Source organism: Pseudochaenichthys georgianus, chromosome 24 (assembly GCF_902827115.2).
Source record: "Pseudochaenichthys georgianus chromosome 24, fPseGeo1.2, whole genome shotgun sequence".
Classification (NCBI taxonomy): Eukaryota; Metazoa; Chordata; class Actinopteri; order Perciformes; family Channichthyidae; genus Pseudochaenichthys; species Pseudochaenichthys georgianus.
The window spans coordinates 31,174,384-31,194,874 of NC_047526.1; the positions used below are offsets into that span (position 1 = coordinate 31,174,384).

General features: G+C 40.4%; 1 protein-coding gene across 1 annotated transcript in view; it reads left to right on the top strand.

Moving 5' to 3' along the window:
* LOC139433052 (DNA (cytosine-5)-methyltransferase 3A-like) overlaps positions 1-20,196 on the top strand; it is a 37,363-nt gene extending 17,167 nt beyond the window's left edge. The window contains exons 4-11 of the mRNA XM_071201926.1: positions 3,154-3,277; positions 3,584-3,636; positions 3,792-3,908; positions 15,375-15,578; positions 17,596-17,754; positions 18,713-18,820; positions 19,908-20,055; positions 20,132-20,196. Of these exons, the coding sequence (XP_071058027.1) occupies positions 3,154-3,277; positions 3,584-3,636; positions 3,792-3,908; positions 15,375-15,578; positions 17,596-17,754; positions 18,713-18,820; positions 19,908-20,055; positions 20,132-20,196 (978 nt within the window). The remainder of the gene's footprint in view (positions 1-3,153; positions 3,278-3,583; positions 3,637-3,791; positions 3,909-15,374; positions 15,579-17,595; positions 17,755-18,712; positions 18,821-19,907; positions 20,056-20,131) is intronic.
* Positions 20,197-20,491: the final 295 nt, after the last annotated feature.

Sequence of the window (20,491 nt, forward strand, 5' to 3'; positions counted from 1 at the left end):
AATAACTTCATTATTAGATAGCTTGAAAATGTAGTTAATCTAGAAACAAGGGATAGCTACTTTGGCAACATGACTTAGAAAGAACTAGAGTTGACTCGCAAAAACAAATAAAAGAAAATCATTTTATTTCTGTCCAACTTAATGCAAATCAGAGCAAAGCTTACACACGTAAAGTTTAGACGTCATGTAGCATCCAAAACATAATCGGAAAAAAATGTATGTCTACCGTGACTTTAACTACTATATCAAGAACATATGTGTATCCTCCACCTGTCAGACAGATTTTGAAAACAGCTACAAAACATGTTGGCCTTGCATGCATTATAATTTGCTGTTAGAGGTTAGTGTGCTTATTTGGCCTATTTCTAGTGCACTATTGTTTTATTGTTCGACACATCCTGCTCCCTCTTCTGCCTCCCCTTGAGTATCATCAAAGTTTCATCCAACCAAAAAAAACTGCCCCCTTTATTTTGAACACACATCAGGTTAGTGAGTAGAGTCAGGTACTTTCCACTGTCTGTCATTTAAGATCAAGGGTGGATGCTGAGAAAAGGGGAAGTGCTTTTAAAGGTGAAAGACAACACAAAGACGGTGTAAATGCAGGAAGCAATGTGTGTGCTAATCGACTACTTGTATGTATGTTAATCTTTCAATTCTGTCTATTCAACTAAAGCTGCATTAAGCAATACCTTCTATAGCGAGACTGAATCGAATGGCTTTCTGTAACGTGCCGTCTGCAGCGTGCAGACTCATCAAAGTAATACTTTTAGTTCACAGGCCTAAGTGAAACCTGACAAATTGCATGAACCTCACTACAGGAAGTGAACAATTGACTCACACAAAAGCCAGTTGTACACTTCCTGTTCAGCGTAAAATGGCGGAAAGGTGAAGTGGCTGAAGAAACGTCGCGCATTTAGAAAATCCAATGACATCGAGATATTTCTCTCAGGAGCTGAATTGAATTTACATTCAACATGTGGCCAAAAAGATGACTGCGAGTCCAGATTCCTCTGTTTCTGCTGAATGTGTAAGTAGTCAGTTGTTTGCTTAAAAAGTTAGCTAAGAGTCCAGAGTCCTTTATGTCCATCGTACTGTAATGGTAATTCATTGCTTAATGCAGCTTTAAGTTCATTTAGGAGGTTTAACCAATTCATATTAAGACCGTGTGCTTCTCATCGAAGATATTCAAACTGGTGCACTCATTTTTAATTAATGATAAATAAACATTCATCTTGGTAAATCCATACCATTATTTTTGTTTTGTGTACACAGTTTTTAAACCACGTGAGCTAATTTATTATTTATGTGTCGATAATGTATATATTTTCAAAGCTACTGGTTGTTTTTTACATCGCAAGTTTACACTGATTTCAACAACTTTGCTTACATTGTTGAATTTAGTTGCTTACTGCTTTTATTAATTTTGCTCGAATGTTTTCTGTATTTTATGTTTCCTGCAATTATTAAGATGTATGGATGAAATGCTATAAACAGAAATGTCTTTTTTGTCTTTCCAATCAAGTCACTCTTCTTTTTTCAAACTTTTGTCCCAACATCAAATGTCACTTATTTAGACGCTTTTATCCGAAGCGACTTACTTACTCAATACTGTGGACAATCCCCACAGGAGCACTTTGGGGTGAAGTGTCTTCAGGGACACAACGACATGCTGACTGCAGTGGGGTTTGAACCTGTGCCCCCCTGATCCCAACACCAACACACTATTCCACTGCGCCACACGCCTCCCAACATCTTTTCACACTTGCAGCTTCTCCGCTATTTATTATGTATACATTTTTACACCGTTAAAACACAAGTTAAGGAGACCTATAGTATCTACTGCAATCGCTGTAAAAAAGTGCAGAGGTGTTCGTTAAAAACACACAGCTAAAGGTCAACGGACTGTACTTATATAGCGCTTTATCCAGTCTTTAAGACCCCTCAAAGCGCTTTACAGACTACATGTCGTTCACCCATTCATACAGAGCAGTGTATCTCACTCTAGGACCTAACATTCACACACTGTTGGCCATCGGGAGAAAACTCAAGGTTAAAGTATCTTGCCCAAGGATACATCGACACGTTGACTGCACGGGCTGGGATCGAACCCACAACCTTCTGGTTGAAAGACGACCGCACTCCCTCGCAGCCACGTCGCCCAATATGCAGACTTTAGACATTAAAACACAGCTGTATTTAAGAGGTTACCCTGCGTTCATTACATTGGTTGATTCAGTAGCAAAACAAATGGCCTTATACATGCACATGGCTATTTGCAACTATTGAACAAAGGGCACAACGTCAGTACAAATATACGTTTGTATCCAGTGCTGTGTGTTGGGACTAAAAACATCCGCATATGTATCTAAATGTTGCGCCTGTTTAACAACACAGTGTTAAAAGCGTAGTGTTGGTGTCGTTAAGCTTATCCCGAGGCCCTTTTTCGTCACATTTTGTGTTCTCTGCCTTTTTACAGGCCTCTCACCTGCCTCATTACAGCCTTTGTGGCTTGTTAGCGCAGCTACCGTTAGCGCAGCCTTTGAGCTTGACTTTCATCCCGGCTCTGCGCTTTCTATTACATCAATAAAATCTGTCATCGACACACGGAAGAAAATCCTGCTGGCCTTTCAGAGCGGACACACGATCAGAGTTTAGCATCATGAAAGCTAGCGAGCTAATGGATACACCATTGAATTAGAGACGGGAGATTGTTAGAGTGCATAGTCAAACAACATTTCTGTTTGAAAAGTACGACATCTTAAAAGCTTTTTTAGATTTTCAAAGATTATTATTTCTAAGATGAATTAACTTTATATTTAATTTCAGGATAATTTAAGAGTTTCTCCCTCGTGAATCATTAGCCCTGATAACTACACTCCCCATCTCATCTCATAAGAGTGTGTGTCTGTGTGTGTGTGTTAATGGGAGCTGCTGGGCGTACCTGCTCTGCATTGTACTAACAAGGGCAGACTATTACAGTAGGTATGCGCTTGTACTGCAGTAGCTCTTTGATTCGGTGTGTTTGCACGAGTTTTATGTGTGTGTAAGGCCTGTAAATGTGTGTGTGTGTGTGGTTATTATTCCTTTGATGAGTCCAGACGAGGGCCAGCAGCAGTTTTCTCAGACCTAGACTGTGCTCCGTCTGTTTCCCAGGAGATGGCGACCTCTGACCCCTGTGCAAACGCACCCCCCACCCCGCCTGAGGACTCTGCGCCCTCCCCCTCGCCTCGCAAGAAGCGCGGGCGTCGGAAACTAGAGCAAACCCAGAAGAATAAGGGTATAGATTTAATACAAAGTCATATCATTCCTAAAATAATATGGCTTTGCCCGTTTATGCAGTAATCAAGATGTCCATTTTTTTTCAACAGCTAAGGATATATGAAAAGTTACAAACATGAAGTGTCTTCTTTATACGAAGTAATGTCTTCAAGAGGACTTTACGTGACATTTTAATAGTGTAAATAACTTCCAGATTGAGGGCATTTTCGACTTTAAATATGGATGCCGGGGCAAAGTGATGAAAACCATGACTCCTCATTAAACCTCTTGTTAAATCTGTACAAATGGGCCATTTCCTGTATAGTTCCTCCTCCTGCAGACGAGCCAGACGACAGAAACTGCGACTCCCCCGGAGAGGTAAGAAAACGACTTTGCTTACAAAAAAAAAAGATTATTATATTATAGTACAAGCTGAATTAAAAGAATGCATATAACAAGTGTTTTGTGTGTGTGTGTGTGTGTGCGTGCGTGCGTACGTACGTGTGTGTGTGTGTGTGCGTGTGTGTGTGCAGGTTGAGGCTGGCAGGCTGCGGAGGAGGCCGGTCCCCAGAGTGACTTTCCAGGCTGGAGATCCGTACTACATCAGCAGGAGACAGAAAGAAGAGTTACTGAGCCGCTGGAAGATGGAGGTGGGAAAGAAACATGTCTCTGTCACTTAATACGACAGGAACAAGGAGGCTTTTTTTGTTCCTGGAAGCCAAATAAGAATGAAACGCCTCAAGTTAACACCTACATCATAATAAACTGGGCTTGATTGAAAAGGATGATGGAGGCTACATGTTAATATCTTTGTTTACCTCACTGACTAGCTTTTCGGTTGGATCCATAGCTGCATATTGTTAAACATCCAAAATGCAGTATAGGTCAAATAACAGGGATTTACAACAGATGCTTCGTATTGGGTGATATCTTTAAAAAATGTGTTATATCTTGTTTTTTTTTGTGTTAAATGTTCTTTTTACTCCAATAAAAAGAAAGAGGGGATCATACAAATTAATTCCCGGAGATGTTTTGTACTATTTATACACTTATGTATACTATAATGTCATTGATATTGCAATACACTACTGTGCTGTAACATGTTAACATGGACATTGAATGAGTTTGAGTTCATATCTGGAGATGCAAGAAAGTGTGTGTGTGAAGAAAATCGTGAAAGTGAAACGAGTGAGAGAGACAGGATGTGTGTGTGGTCATGAGAGAGAAAGTCATTCAGGTTGATTGACAGGCAGTGCTGGCTTGAACACATTGATATGAAGGAGTGTGTGAAGTAGGTTATGAGTGTGTGAGAGGAAGAGACACTGCAGTTTCCTTCCTTCCTTCCTTGTTGGATGGTCATACATATTATCTTAATGAACACAAAGGCAGTTTAGTTATCACTATAGTGTCCGGATTAGTAAACCCATTACTGCTCAGCCTTGAGTTTATTAAACATGGACAGTATACTTGTATTTTTCTTTGATTCATCGTCAACAACAGCTTCTCACAAGTTATGAGGGCTTATTGAAGTACATACGATGTGTGTGTGTGTGTGTGTGTGTGTGTGTGTGTGTGTGTGTGTGTGTGTGTGTGTGTGTGTGTGTGTGTGTGTGTGTGTGTGTGTGTGTGTGTGTGTGTGTGTGTGTGTGTGTGTGTGTGTGTGTGTGTGTGTGTGTGTGTGTGTGTGTGTGTGTGTGTGTGTGTGTGTGTGTGTGTGTGTGTGTGTGTGTGTGTGTGTGTGTGTGTGTGTGTGTGTGTGTGTGTGTGTGTGTGTGTGTGTGTGTGTGTGTGTGTGTGTGTGTGTGTGTGTGTGGTAGATTCAGTGACAGAGGTTAACCAGCTCCAGGTTTGTGCCTGAGTGTGTGTGTTTGCTCCGTCAGTTGAATTGCAGCCAGCTGTTAACATCAGCATCCCATCTCTCCGCTGCCTGAAGCAAATCTGCTCACCTCTGTAAAGCCTTCTCCAATTTTGGGATTTAAAAAAAGATCTGGCATCTTTGCGCTTCTGGTCTTAAGTTACAGCCAAGAATATATGTTGGGGAGTACTGAGGGTGCAGTGGGTATATTAGGGGGGTCTTTTATTTCTCCCTCACAAAGAACAACACTGACTTAACCTAATTTTGCACTGATTTAATTTAGCAAGACACACACACATACACACACACACACACACACACACACACACACACACACACACACACACACTCATCTGTGACCTTGTTTTCACCTCTAACCACACGTCGTAAAGTGCAGAACCGCAGTGTTAGTCTCTGACAAAAATCTCTGAATGTTTCTTACATTAGATCTGATGAATGACAAACCAAAGAATCACTAGCAACGGACCCTTTAACAAATATGATTACATTGAGTGTTTTTCACCAAAATACATCTTTTGTATCCTTGTTAAAGGGGCTCTATTAACTTATATGGGTTTTCCATTTCCTGTTATATCGGTTTTTGTGCATGTAAATGTCTGCAAAGGCTAAAATCCCCCTTCCTGAAACGCCTCAGTGTGACATAGTGACATCACGTTTCTATTGGCTACCGCTCCAACACATTGTATGTGATAGGCTAAGGGGCGGGGCATCTCTAAGTGGTTGACCAATCACAACAGAGCTGAACAGCTAACCAATCAGAGCAGACTGGGCTCTGGTTTCAGACAGAGGGTGAAAAGAGGTGCTGCAGCACAGGCAGTATGAGACAAAGAAAGAGCTGTTTGAACATTAGAGCATGGAGACATGTAGAGACACTACATACTGATATGACCCTGAACATTATCATTATTTCATTTTAAAGTATCACGGTTATCCTTCAATACTAATATACACTCAGTCATCTTTAGTTTCTTTCTGTTACTCTAAACTATCTCACGGGACAGTAGTGTGTACCTCTTTGTATGCACGCCTGTGTGTGTGTATGCGAGGTCTTGACCCCAACACATCCTATCGCCTTGTCAACTCTGAGGCTTACATAACCTTTGACCTCAGTGCCCATACACACCCCTTTGACACACACATGTAAACATTAGCCTGGATTTGTGTGTGTGTCATCATTACCCTTAAACCCCCGAGGCTACCGTGTGTGTGTGTGTGTGTGTGTGTGTGTGTGTGTGTGTGTGTGTGTGTGTGTGTGTGTGTTGTGTGTGTGTGGTGTGTGTGTGTGTGTGTTGTGTGTGGTGTGTGTGTGTGTGTGTGTGTGTGTGTGTGTGTGTGTGTGTGTGTGTGTGTGTGTGTGTGTGTGTGTGTGTGTGTGTGTGTGTGTGTGTTGAAGCTCACCTAAACATCTGTTAGGTGAAGGAGCCAGTAAATCACACACTTCACTGCTGTGGCCAATCAGCTGAGAGGGAGAGGGTGAAGAAAGCTGGAGGGTGAGTTTAGCGGAGGAGACACACACACACAGAGGAAGAGTAGGAGGATGTGAGAGAAAGAGAGACAGACGAAGAAAATGACTGAGAGAAAGAGAGCTAGGGAGGAAGGGCTGCAGAGCTACCATGTCCGGCCTGTAAGTTTATTTTTTTATTTTATGTGAAGCAGAGAATGAAATTGAGTGTGTGAGGTGATGTTGTTTTTTAAAAGAGGAAGTATTGCAATATGTTTCTACAATCAATAATTTATTTTCATGGCAAGGTTGTTATATGTCTGGTGTTAAATTACGTTGTGAAACATCTGAAAAAAAGTATAATTGGACTGACCCGAGGAGGTTACATTTGCTTACTTTCTGTTTGTTTGTTTGGTGGAAGATTGTAGCTCAGATAAAAGAAGTGAAAAGTGTCTCCCACTTTTCCACTGGCACCAAAGACGTGCAATTGAAACCATCTAACACCGCTGTGACAAAATGCCATGCCCAAATATATCGGCTAACAACTCAAAACGTCCGAAGGCCGAATTCACAATTGTTTTATTTCAAATTTCATTGCATGTAGCAATGTACAGCACACACAGAGTAGGTGGGCAATAGTTTCCAAGCTGTTTGGCTCGTGACAAATCAAAACAACTTCCACTTGTGACACCTCTTCACCAAGTGTGTTTACCAGCTGTGACTGCTTCAACAGAAGACCACTTGAGAGTCCCACTAATTAACAATCTTCAGTTATTTGCAAGAAAAATATTTATAGAGGGAATTCATCAATGCATGTTTTTTTATAGCTCTAGCAGTCTGTGGAAGCTCAACACAAAACAGCTTAATTATTTAGCTGCATTGTTTACATTAGGACAAGAGGCCATTTGTGTCTATTGGCTTTTTTGTTTGTGTGTTTAGCTTAATCACTAACGATCGAAAGTGGTGTTAACAATTGTAAAACATCACCAAGCCCCTTATGTATTTAGCTGCAGGGTTAACATCCGAGTAAGTATCGATCTTAAGCCAGGTTTTTTTCTGTTACTTGTTTGTCGGTTCAAGAAAAAGGTTTCCAAATATGTTAATACATGGAAACAACAATTGTTACAGCAGTGTCATCAGGCTTGGTTGTGTCCTTAAAAAAGACACATGTTCACATCACATTATGTAATTGCCAGTTTGAAATACTCCCAACTGAGAGGCATAAAATGGCTTACTGCTTATGATTAGAAATGACACCAAATCATTACACAAAATTCAGGCTTAACATGTTCGTCTTGTTCTCAAAAAAATCCTCAGAGGGATGTTGTTCGGTCCATTTAATTATAAAAGATCCCCAGAGAGCGTTATGGAAATCCACTGATTGTATTCCTTTAACGTGTCCCACGGCTACGATCGATGCTAATGAAAGAGCAGTGACTTGTTGTCTATTGAAAAAGAAAGAGGGTCTTAACTGCGCTCTTTGTGTGTGTGTGTGTGTGTGTGTGTGTGTGTGTGTGTGTGTGTGTGTGTGTGTGTGTGTGTGTGTGTGTGTGTGTGTGTGTGTGTGTGTGTGTGTGTGTGTGTGTGTGTGTGTGTGTGTGTGTGTGTGTGTGTGTGTGTGTGTGTGTGTGTGTGTGTGTGTGTGTGTGTGTGTGTGTGTGTGTGTGTGTGTGTGTGTGTGTGTGTGTGTGTGTGTGTGTGTGTGTGTGTGTGTGTGTGTGTGTGTGTGGAGCAATGTCGGGTTCATCCCCAGGTCTGGGTCAGTCACGCTCGTAAAGGGGGGAGTGGTTTCAAGAAATGGCTCATTTGTGAGGGTGAGGGGTCAGAGGTAAAGGGGGCGGCGCTAAGAGTGAAAACACTGGTCAGGGCGAGGAGTTCAAAGTCGTAACTCACAACATTACAACCTCTCTCCCTCTCTTTGCCCCATGCTGTGTTCATTTGTCCCTCACATGCCGCTGTTTTATTCCTGCAGGCTTTGATTTTCTGTTACAACACCAAGATGTTCAATACATCTCTTTTTATTTTTACCATATTTTCTTATCTATTTCGTCCAACAAAACATCCTAATATGCCTCTGTATGTCTCATTCAATCTTATGCCGGCACAACATCTGCTTTTTAGCTCTTGTGTGGTACTAGTTGCCGTTAATACCCACTGATTTTATTTGCGCCACAGATATACAGTGGGGCAAAAAAGTATTTAGTCAGCCACCAATTGTGCAAAATTGTAGACCTGCACCAGGCTGGGAAGACTGAATCTGCAATAGGTAAGCAGCTTGGGGTAAAGAAATCAGCTGTGGGAGCAATTATTAGAAAATGGAAGACATACAAGACCACTGATAATCTCCCTCGATCTGGGGTTCCATGCCAGATCTCACCCCGTGGGGTCAAAATGATCACAAGAACCATGAGCAAACATCCCAGAACCACACGGGTGGACCTAGTCAATGACCTGCAGAGAGCTGGGACCAAAGTAACAAAGGCTACCATCAGTAACACACTACGCCGCCAGGGACTCAAATCCTGCAGTGCCAGACGTGTCCCCCTGCTTAAGCCAGTACATGTCCAGGCCCGTCTGAAGTCTGCTAGAGAGCATTTAGATGATCCAGAAGAGGATTGGGAGAATGTCATATGGTCAGATGAAACCAAAATAGAACTTTTTGGTAAAAACTCAACTAGACATGTTTGGAGGAGAAAGAATGCTGAGTTGCATCCAAAGAACACCTACTGTGAAACATGGGGGTGGAAACATCATGCTTTGGGGCTGTTTTTCTACAAAGGGACCAGGACGACTGATCCGTGGAAAGGAAAGAATGAATGGGGCCATGTATCGTGAGATTTTGAGTGACAACCTCCTTCCATCAGCAAGGGCATTGAAGATGAAACGTGGCTGGGTCTTTCAGCATGACAATGATCCCAAACACACCGCCCGGGCAACAAAGGAGTGGCTTCGTAAGAAGCATTTCAAGGTCCTGGAGTGGCCTAGCCAGTCTCCAGATCTCAACCCCATAGAAAATCTTTGGAGGGAGTTGAAAGTCTGTGTTGCCCAGCGACAGCCCCAAAACATCACTGCTCTAGAGGAGATCTGCATGGAGGAATGGGCCAACATACCAGCAATCGATTTGCAACTAACAGTATAGCGCATTTGCATATAGAGTGATGTAATGATGATGTGCTTTCGTAAGCCAACCTGGAAGTTAGCATTGCTCTGATTCCTTTAATCAAAAGGCAATGAGATTTTCTAATGGATTTTGGATTATTGCAGAAAAATAGCTCAGTTTTGTGATACTAATATTTAAAACGCTGGTTGGTTTGAGTGTCGTTAAGTCAGTACTAGAATACGTTACATTTTTATGCTATGGACTTGACAGAAGTTTGTAGCATTGTTTCCCCGTAGTTTTTGGCGTTATGTCTATTTGATTTTGTCAGTCTTTATCAAAGACACTTGATTCAAGTTGGCAGCAAACCTTCGTGTGTGCTAATACTGTTGATATTTGATGTTACACCTAATTACAGTATGTCTGACTTTTTCCCTGTGTGCACTTTTGTTGATATGTGTGAATCACAATCTTTATTTATTGCAAATCAATTGTTGTTACATATTATATCTGAGACGTATTACCCACACCACAGCAGCCTGTATTTAGCCGCTAAATAGTATCAACAGGTAGCAAACATAGCATTAATAAAAAACATGTTATAGAATTTAACCTTGGGAGAAGATGTTCTGTTCAACCCAGAAAACCTTCAGCATTGTGACATAAGAGTTGTAGCCTTGTGTGCGGGGCTGCAGAGTGAACATCTTTCAGTTAAAATGCTGTCAAGTGGCCTCGTTTCTGTACTTTTTTTGTAGGTTAGTAGGTTAAATCTCATTCGTTCTCCAGCTGAATTTACAGAGTACTCAGGGAATATCTCAGACTGAGAATATTAAACAGGACATCTTTTAGCAATTTCAAAAAGACTCAAAAACCTACAGTTCGTAATAGACACTTTTTCTGCATTTCAAATGGTGTTTTTCACACGCTCTATTTTCAGCAGTATAAATATAATCAGATATAAGTAATGGATGCGGTTCTGTTTTTTGGTTCCCCTCTTCGAAAGCATGAAGCTGACCCTCAGAGAGTTGCTTTCACAGAAACCTGAGCGTATAAATACAGATTTGTCTGTCATCGGTGAATCATCTGCAGCCCTGAATGCAGCAAAGCTTCCTGGTGTGTTTCAATCAGCTGATGTTGCCAGGCAACAAACACAGTTTCATCCTGTTGGCAGGGCTTTGTGGCAGATATCTGGTTGCAACACAAGTCCAAGTCTTAATGACATGATCCGGTCCAGATGCTGGCAGAAATTATCCCATTTCCTTCACAACAAGAACAAAAGTGTGGGTGAGATAAAGTAAAGCTTAAATGATTTCTGCAGGAAAATATTGAACTACTTATGGTTGCAATAAGGAATAGTTACAGCAATATAGTAATCAATGCAATAACGTGATACAACTTAAAGGGGACCTATCATGCAGAATGCACTTTTTGATGTCTTTTATACATAAATATGTGTCCCGGTGTGTCGGCGAACTCGCGCAGCGTCAGAAAATAAAACCCTCTCTCTTTTCCTCCGTATCTAAATCTCTAAAAACGGGGAACAACGGAGCTGATCCAGATTTGAGTCCGATATGCCGTCATATCTGAAATGTGGACCCCCGGCCCAATCAGAAAGTTGCTATCAAAAACAATGCCCGACTGTTTTGGACGTAATATGGTCGGTGTTTACATTAGCATCGCTAACACTCAGAGCTAACCTGTACTGGAGAGCATGTGTGTGAAGAAGCAGGAAGTAAAAAGGAACTCACCTTGTGGTATAACCGGCAAGAGAGAAAGCCTTTGAGCTCCAAACTGTTTCAGACATAATCCTTGATAATCCATGATATGGCGTTTCATCACGGCAGCATTTAGTTTAGACGGTAGCTGCCGGGTCCCTCATGAGCTCAGACCGCTCCCTTTTTATTTTTTATCAAAAACGTTTTTTTTAAAGCTTTATTCCCCAAATCAGCACTTTAGAAACAGGAAGTGAAATGGAGGGATATGAGGCATGGCTAGAATGGGTGATCTGTTTGGTATTTTGAGCAAAACACTTCATAGACATGTTTTTTATATATTTGTATATATCTGAGACCCATGCTATTGCTTAAAAATAGCATGTTGGTGACCTTTAAATAAGCCCTGCGAAGGCCTTGCATTCAGCAGCGTCAAGGTCAACAAAAACACAAATTAGAAAGAAACACACAGCTAATAAATTCAAAGGTATTTTGATTTAAATCCATATTTGAAATGGTCAATATATTATTCAATAACAATAACTATTTAAAACAAAACTGAAAAAGTATTGGAGCTGGGATTCTAGATGGGGGATCTAAATGATAAACTAAATATAGTTCAAACCATCGAAACAAAAGAGTTTTAAACGAAGAAAAACAACAAATTCTTGATTGAATTCATCTTTTTGTTTTGCCAGATATTTCTCAAGCTGCAGCTCCGCCTGCATTGTGTCAGACAAGGCTGTGTACATGTGTATTTTAATATTCACTATGCATTATGTCAAGAATACTTCATATTGTCATGTTGTGAATACACTGCATACTCACAACATGCTCATTGTGTGAAGTATTGAGTTCATATATACTATTTAAGTTGTGGGAAAAAAGTCCTGACTTCTCATCAGGCATCCCAGATGTTTTAGAAACTAGTGACGACATGTGGAGTTTCCCTTACAGTGTGTGTGTGTGTGTGTGTGTGTGTGTGTGTGTGTGTGTGTGTGTGTGTGTGTGTGTGTGTGTGTGTGTGTGTGTGTGTGTGTGTGTGGGTGTGGGTGTGGGTGTGTGTGTGTGTGTGGGTCAGTGTGTTTGAGTGTGTGTGTGTGTGTGTGTGTGTGTGTGTGTGTGTGTGTGTGTGTGTGTGTGTGTGTGTGTGTGTAGGTCAGTGTGTGTGTGTGTGTGTGTGTGTGTGTGTGTGTGTGTGTGTGTGTAGGTCAGTGTGTTTGAGTGTGTGTGTAGGTCAGTGTGTTTGAGTGTAAGGTCTGTCTACGATCCGTGTAACAGGCTGATTAGGGTTTTATGAGGTTAGAGGTCAACAGGAGCGGGAGGAAGAGTGAACTTGTGACCTCGGTGTCAAACAGAGGAGAAACTGTCACTCTCACGTTTACTGTCTCACTTCCACTTGAATTGATGTCCTCCTCCTCCTCCTCCTCCTCCTCCTCCTCCTCCTCCTCCTCCTTTCTGTGATGTTTGGGAATTGTTTCACACATTGGTGTTAGATTATATTTGGGTTTTGTGGAGTGGAAACCAAGTTGTTTCCTGCAGTTAAAAGGAGAAGAATGTGTTTAGGTCATGGAAATGCTGTGCAGGAGTCGTGGGATTTTTTAAACCTGGGCCACATGAGATTCTTGCTTTCTAAGGAATGAGGTTGTGATTTTTTTTTAAAAAGTTGTCTCATCTGAAACCGAGCGAACACAGCTGCTGTTTTCTTTCTTCATAGACTCTCCAGATATTTCTTATCAATCAAACAAATAATAATAGTTAAGTGACTTTCAGCTTTGATTCCTGGTGGCTATACAGGGGGTCTTAAACAGTATTACAAGTTGATCAATCAATTTAGCCGAAATTAAAGGTGGGGTAGGTAGGTTTGAGAAACCGGCTCGAGATCGCTAGAATTTGAAAATACACAACCGGAGAAAATCTGCCACTTCCTCACAGAGCCCCTCCTCCAACACACACGAACGCGCACATGACCAATGAGGGCACGAGATAAGTTTGTGCCCCGATGGAAGGCTGACAGGCAGGTAGGCCAGGTTGTACTTTTTACAGTATCACAGCTTCTACAGATGACATTTTTTTATGGATTTTTTGTCAAAGCACTTCAGATATTCATTGCTATCGGGATGTTAAGAGCATTCCATTGAATATAACAAAAAGTGTATCTCGAGCCGGTTTCTGAAACTTACCTACCCCGCCTTTAAGGATATTAAAAAGTATTAAACGGCATTTTCCAAGGTTTTACATTTTGTAACTTGTTTTCAATAAGTGTATAAATTGTCCAAAGAGGTTGTATTCTACAGTCTGCCTGAATGTAATCATTGCGTAGGTGTGTAGTGTGATTCTGTGTAGTTTATTTATTCCAAACTATTCCCCACATTACATTCCGTTTTTTTAATACTTTTGTACTTAAAGCAGGACTTTTGCTTGTAATGGAGTATTTTTATAGAGTAACTTTGCTTCTTCTTGAGTAAAATACTTCTCTCTCTTTTTACATACTCAGCTTTTGTAGCGTGGCACTATTGTTTCTGGCTTCTCTCTCTGTAAACACGCTCCACTTTTAATTCCCTCTGTATTTTATTCCTCAGTTTTATAATATAATCCCTCCCTCTCTCTTTTCTGCCTCTCCTGAACTTGTTGAACTGCCTCCCGCCGCACCCTTTCTCCCCACTCACTTCCTGTTTAGAAGAACACTTAGAGGATTGTTCCTGCAGCCGGTGGCAACGAGGCCTTGATGTAGAGCAGCTACCATCAGCTGGAAGCAGCCACAGAAAACTACAATTATACAGGACCTCAAAAAACTGTGTCTGTGCATGCATACCAACATGAATAAAGCAAAACGCTTATGAGAGATGAGAGACTTTAAGGAAACACACATGAGGAGACAATGCCTTTATGACACATTGAAGCTGGTATAATAGGTTTAACAAACAACAGTTTTTTCTGTTTTATTGTGTGTTGGAGGAGCCTGTGACCTAAGATTTTCATCATCTGTAGCTATGTTCGTATGACCAGTACAAGCCTTGAACCTTGAAGTGTTGAGTGTTGAAACTTTGCATGTAACTTATCTTTAACACATATATATTGGATGATAACGTTTTGCTAAATTGCCTCTTATACAGGGTGTCCGCGGGGTCTTAAAAAGTATTAAAAGTTGATAAATCAATTTAGAGAAAATTAAGGCTATTGGAAAACGGCATTTTCCAAGGTATTACATTTAGTAGCTTGTTTTCAATAAGTATATAAATTGTCCAAAGAGGTTGTGTTCTACAGTCTGCCTGAATGTAATCATGGCGTAGGTGTGTAGTGTGATTCTGTGGAGTTTATTGATGGCATCCCGTTGGGTTTGACGTCATCTGAACAGGACATCGCACGCTCACTGCTTGATAGCGTGAAGGCCCGTTTACGCCGGTTGTTAAACAACATCGTTATGGGGAAATGCAAGTTGCGTCCAAATGGTTGGAAGATAAGGAGGAAGGACAATCAATACTGTGTATAGTCAATGTGAGGTAAAGTGTGTCGCCAAGGTAACCGGTTAAAACTCCAAGTGGCGATGAGGTCTTAAAATGTATGGAAAGGTATTACATTTGACTTCAGGATTCCTGCATATACCCCGTATATAAAAACATACCAAATGTTTATTTATTCAAATAGCACATTGCATTCAAACATGCATTCCCAAAGTGCTTCAAGATAAAGTAATAAATAACATTATGCAAGACTAAAAGTTACAACAATAAACATAGCATATCGTTTTTTGGTAGAGCAGTTAACTTTTACCAAATGTGTCTTTGGAAATCAATGAATTGATTGATTTCCAAATCTTCACACATTTTAAGCTTATGTTAATATTTGTTAGTAAATGTGGCCATAACAGATCCTTAATTTATATATATATATATTTTGCAATCTAAATGAGTGTATATGTGACTACGATAAATATACACTTTGTAAAATTCAAAAATGAAATAAGATGTGTCTGATCTTCCGTTACAGGCGGAGCGTCGGGCATACATAGAGGCAGAGATGAACATAATGGACGCCCAATCAGAAGCCATCTTTCAGAAAGAGGAGGGGCCATCAATCCCGGCCCCGCCCCCTTCACAACAACACACCGCCCCCGCCTCGCCAACAGTTGCCGTGACGCCAGAGCCCGGCAACAGGGTGGAGCGGGCCACACCTCGAGAGATGGAGTACCAGGTGAGAGATTAATATTGAGAAATATTCATACAGGACTTTTTAAACTAAATACTGTACGTCCCCAATTAGGACATGGAACATATGAACCTATTACAACAATATAAGATGCATATGAACATGTTACAATAATATAAGATGCATATGAACATGTTACAATAATATAAGATGCATATGAACATGTTACAATAATATAAATTCATAAGAGTTAGCTGGATACAAAATAAAAATGTCTAAACCTTCGTGTCCCACAATATTTAATTTAAAATAAAATGTATGAATTAGTGCCGTCAAGTTGTTATCATGTGCACACAAGAAGAAAATAAATCGTTTCATAGAAATACATTTTTTTCACTGCTTGACTTTAATTGATAACAGCATAATTATACATCTTGAAATTGTATATCACTTCTTTAAAACAATATTAACAAAGTGGTTTAAACACAATAAAACCCAGAGGCAGCAACAATACACGAGGTCATCAGAAGGAAAACATGTGCAACTTAACACACGATAAACAAAGATTAAAATAAGAGTGATTCACATAAAACCCTTTTTATAACATTGCTTTTAAGGTGTGCTCAAATCAACTGTGAAGACATTGAAAACGTTCAAGACTGAGAAATGGTAGATTCAACACTTTGTATGAGATCGTGCTTAACCCATAAGGACCCACCGTGACACGGGTGTCGCGTGACATTTAAATGTTCTGGAAAGTTCCTTATACAGCTTTTGCCTTTATTTTATCTCATGAAGTCTCTCAGTGACACAACCTGAACAGTCTGCTGGGTCCTGGGCCAGGTCATGTGATTTTGTGTTCCCATGACAACATGTCCAAGATGTGCCAGGCTAACATATGTGACCGAACTTGCTACTTTTCAAAAGCTTTTTTTTGTTGCTAAAGGTACAATTCAAGCCATTTTAGAATTAAAATGCTTACATGTCCTTTATTACATTGAACCTGTTGTGGAAACATTTGTTGATCAAATTGATATGAGACAAATATCGCTGTGTCACAGCGGGACTTTAACCCTAAACTTTCACAGTGACACATGCACAATCAGAAATATGATTGTGATCTGCTCAGTTAATTTATCATTCAATTATATTGAGTTCATATATTCTTTATTCTTCAATTCAAAGAATGTTCAAACAAATTTAAACCAAAAAATCATCCTCATTAATTAAGTTATAAATAAGAGTTATTTTACCATTAAAGCCCAATTTGACATATAAGTCACATTTCAGATATTTGACACAAGGGGGGGTTCTTGTCTGAAATGTGTTTCTAGGTGTTCTATTTAGTCTAAGTTATGTTCCCCTTAATTTTCCCAAATGTTGAAATGGGTCCGGGTTCTTATGGGTTAATGAGGACCACAGATGGAAATGAGCTATTAGCTATAATCCGGCACATTGCATCTCTTCTCTTTGCTGAGATGAATGTTTTTGTATGCATGGTCCTTCTATAAATAAATAAATAAATATCCACTTTGTGTTTGTTCTGAAACAAATACTAAATAAATATTTTTAACAATGTCGAAAATGGCAAAACCTTTTAGTCTGGGTTCTTAATAACATGTCAGGCTTTTATAATGCATTTTCCAAACAAGCTTTGAAATAAACCTTTCCTTTATTTTATTAAACAGACTCTAACATTCAGTGTACATTTTAATACTAGTTGAACATAACATCTTTACATTTGTATGTGTTTTTATACGTTAGTTATTGTGCTTTTTAATAAGATTTTAATTATTGTTTTATTATTTTACTCCCATTGTGTTATTTGATATTGTATTTATTCCCTGTACAGCACTTTGGTCAACTGAGGTTGTTTTAAATAAAGATTGATATTGAGATAAAGAGTTTTCGTATGTAGCAGTGTTGACACTGTCTCCACTGGCTTACTTTTGAAACCATACTTTAGATTTGAGTCTATAATTATGTATACTAGAGAATGCTAGCTATAATATCTTATATCATGAGTTCTGGTTTTAACTGGTCTTGTGTTCTGCGCTGACAGGACGGCCGGGGTTTTGGAATCGGTGTCTTGGTGTTCGGGAAGCTGCGGGGTTTCTCCTGGTGGCCCGGCAGGATCGTGTCCTGGTGGATGAGCGGCCGGAGCAGAGCTGCAGACGGCACTCGCTGGGTCATGTGGTTCGGAGACGGAAAGTTCTCTGTGGTGAGGAAACCCTTGGAATACAATGATTTGATTACATATTGGGGTTTAATCCCCAGTAGAATCACGGTTCAAGTTCTTCCATGGAGAGAAAAAGAGAATATGTTTGTCATAGCTAAAATGCCAAATGCCAAAGCTTAATGTCTTCAACACCCTGAGCTCCACTTTTCTAATTTAATGCTTTTATAGACACCAGAAAACACTTTCAGTCAAAGCTTTCGTGTGATTTATTCTAATATCTAATTTATTTATTTATAATGTGATTTTATAAAACGACAAGTCAAATCAAGCAATCTGATTGGTTCTTAGCCGTGATATAATGAGCGTATATCACGGGTAGAATTGTAGTTACTTTTCACAACAAGTCAGTATCCCTCCGCGTCTGAGAAAAGCTACAACCGTTACAACTGTTACATTACGTCCGTTACGAAACTAACTAACTAACAAAGCTTAAGATGGAAACATGTAAGGGATAATGTGCAGCAAGGACGTATTGAACGTTGTTAAGGACGCTCACATCTGCAGAAAGAAGTCCGGTCGATTTAACCGTATACAGTTGGGCTGAAAAGCAAACTGGGACAAGAAAACAGCGGAGAAGTAACGGGGTTTCTTCCCCGTTACTTCTCCGCTTCGCGTCGGGCCGAATCACGCCCCTTAACTGTGATATAATGACCATATACCACGGCCTGTCGTGAACTATTGCTTAATTAGAAACCATAAGTCAGATACTCCTAAATAATTTGTTATGATACTGGTTAACATTTATCTGCTTTTTATTTAGTAATAGTTTATACTAGTTCCATATTTTCTCCTATTTTAAATCTTATTTTAATTCCTCTTACTTACCTAAAGTCCCGTGCCTTGATGAGACATCTTTCCTTAAAATACATATTGTTACCGATGCAAACAAAATGACCTTAGTGAAGGATTTGCAGGGCCTCATGATGTGTTTGTTTTGCAGGTGTGTGTGGAGAAGCTCATGCTTCTGAGCTCCTTCTCATCTGCCTTCCACCAACCCTCCTACAACAAACAGTCCATGTACCGGAAAGCCATTTTCGAGGCTCTGCAGGTAAAAAACACGACATTTTTAGTGCATGTCAGGGTCAGGTTTGAGATAAATCATGTAGCTATACTTATGTGTTTCCTTCATAGATCAAATGAACATCTCAAAGACCAAAATAGAAATGTGCAGGGTGAAAGTTCACATTTGACTGCTCCTACTTCCTTTTTATGTAACAAGCTCTGCATTTTTGGAGGTGTTGTTTTCTTGTAGCTCTGCCCGATGTTTTTAAGTGGGAACATGTGTGTACATGTACATCTCATATTTCTGTGGGATACACTCGATCCAGCAGTGCTTAGTTTTGTTTTTCTAAGTCATTCAGAACACAAGCGGCCGAGATGGGTTTTCTCCGCCGGGTGGCTGGCGTCTCCCTTAGGGATAAGGTGAGAAGTTCGGTCATCAGGGAGGGACTCGGAGTTGAGCCGCTCCTCCTTCGCGTCGAAAGGTTCGGGCACCTAGTTAGGATGCCACCTGGGCGCCTCCCTAGGGAGGTGTTCCAGGCACGTCCAGCTGGGAAGAGACCGAGAGGTAGACCTAGGACCAGGTGGAGGGATTATATCTCTTTCGCTGGCCTGGGAGCGCCTTGGGACCCCCCAGTCAGAGCTGGTTGATGAGGGGAAAGGAAGTTTGGGCTCTCTGCTGGAACTGCTACCCCCGAGACCCGACCACGGATAAGCGGGAGAAGATGGATGGATGGATGGATTCAGAACACATGGTCATTGTCCTCTCTACGGAGTCGTACGGAGTCGTTATTCACTCAAACCTTTTTAACATTATAAACAAGCGGTGAAAGATTTTGTACTTTGAGTAAGAAAAAATAAAGTAGAAAGAACGCTTTTGTGCTAAAAAGTTAGCAACGATTGAGAGTCAGACCTCAACATTTCAGATGTGTGTATCTCACTTTAATTCATGTACCTTTGTTATTCATGTTTTCAATGTCTTTCATTCTGTAAAGCACTTTGAATTGCCTTGTGTTGAAAGGTGCTATATAAATAAACTTGCCTTGCCTTTGATACTTCAAGTTCATTCATCATTTCCATATTTGTCCTTCTTCTTATCCCATGTCTTTCCCTCTCTGTGTGTATTGTGTGTGTAGGTGGGAAGTGTGCGTGCGGGGCGGCCCGTTCCCTCCTGTGATACGAGCGAAGATGCGGAGGGGTTGGAGACTCAGACCCGACAGATGATAGAGTGGGCCATGACCGGCTTCCTGCCCAACGGCCCGTCATCACTGGAGCCTCCAGAGGGTAAACACACACTTCTCCTTTGATATATCATTCATACGGATCATTTTTTGACACAGTGGTCTTTCATGTGTTTTAGGCAAAGGAAATGTCCTTATAAGTGTTTCCAGGCACTTCCCCTTGCTTCAATTCATAATTCGTTAAGGGTCGGAAACAGGGGAATGATTTAAAAAAATATACCTATTCTCATGTTCTTATATAGATAGACACATACTCATATACATAAACATACATACTTGACGTATAGTCAGCAGGTATGCAGTAAAGTGAAGTGTTTTGGCCCGAGTAAAAGGTAGCATTGATGATTGTATTTTAGGTTTTGTTTTTGCGATAATCAATCAATTTTCTCCTTCTATTATCAGCTATGTGTCTTTGGTTTCTAATTCCATATGTTATTTTCCAAAATATGAATGAATTATTTTTAATTTAAATATTAAAC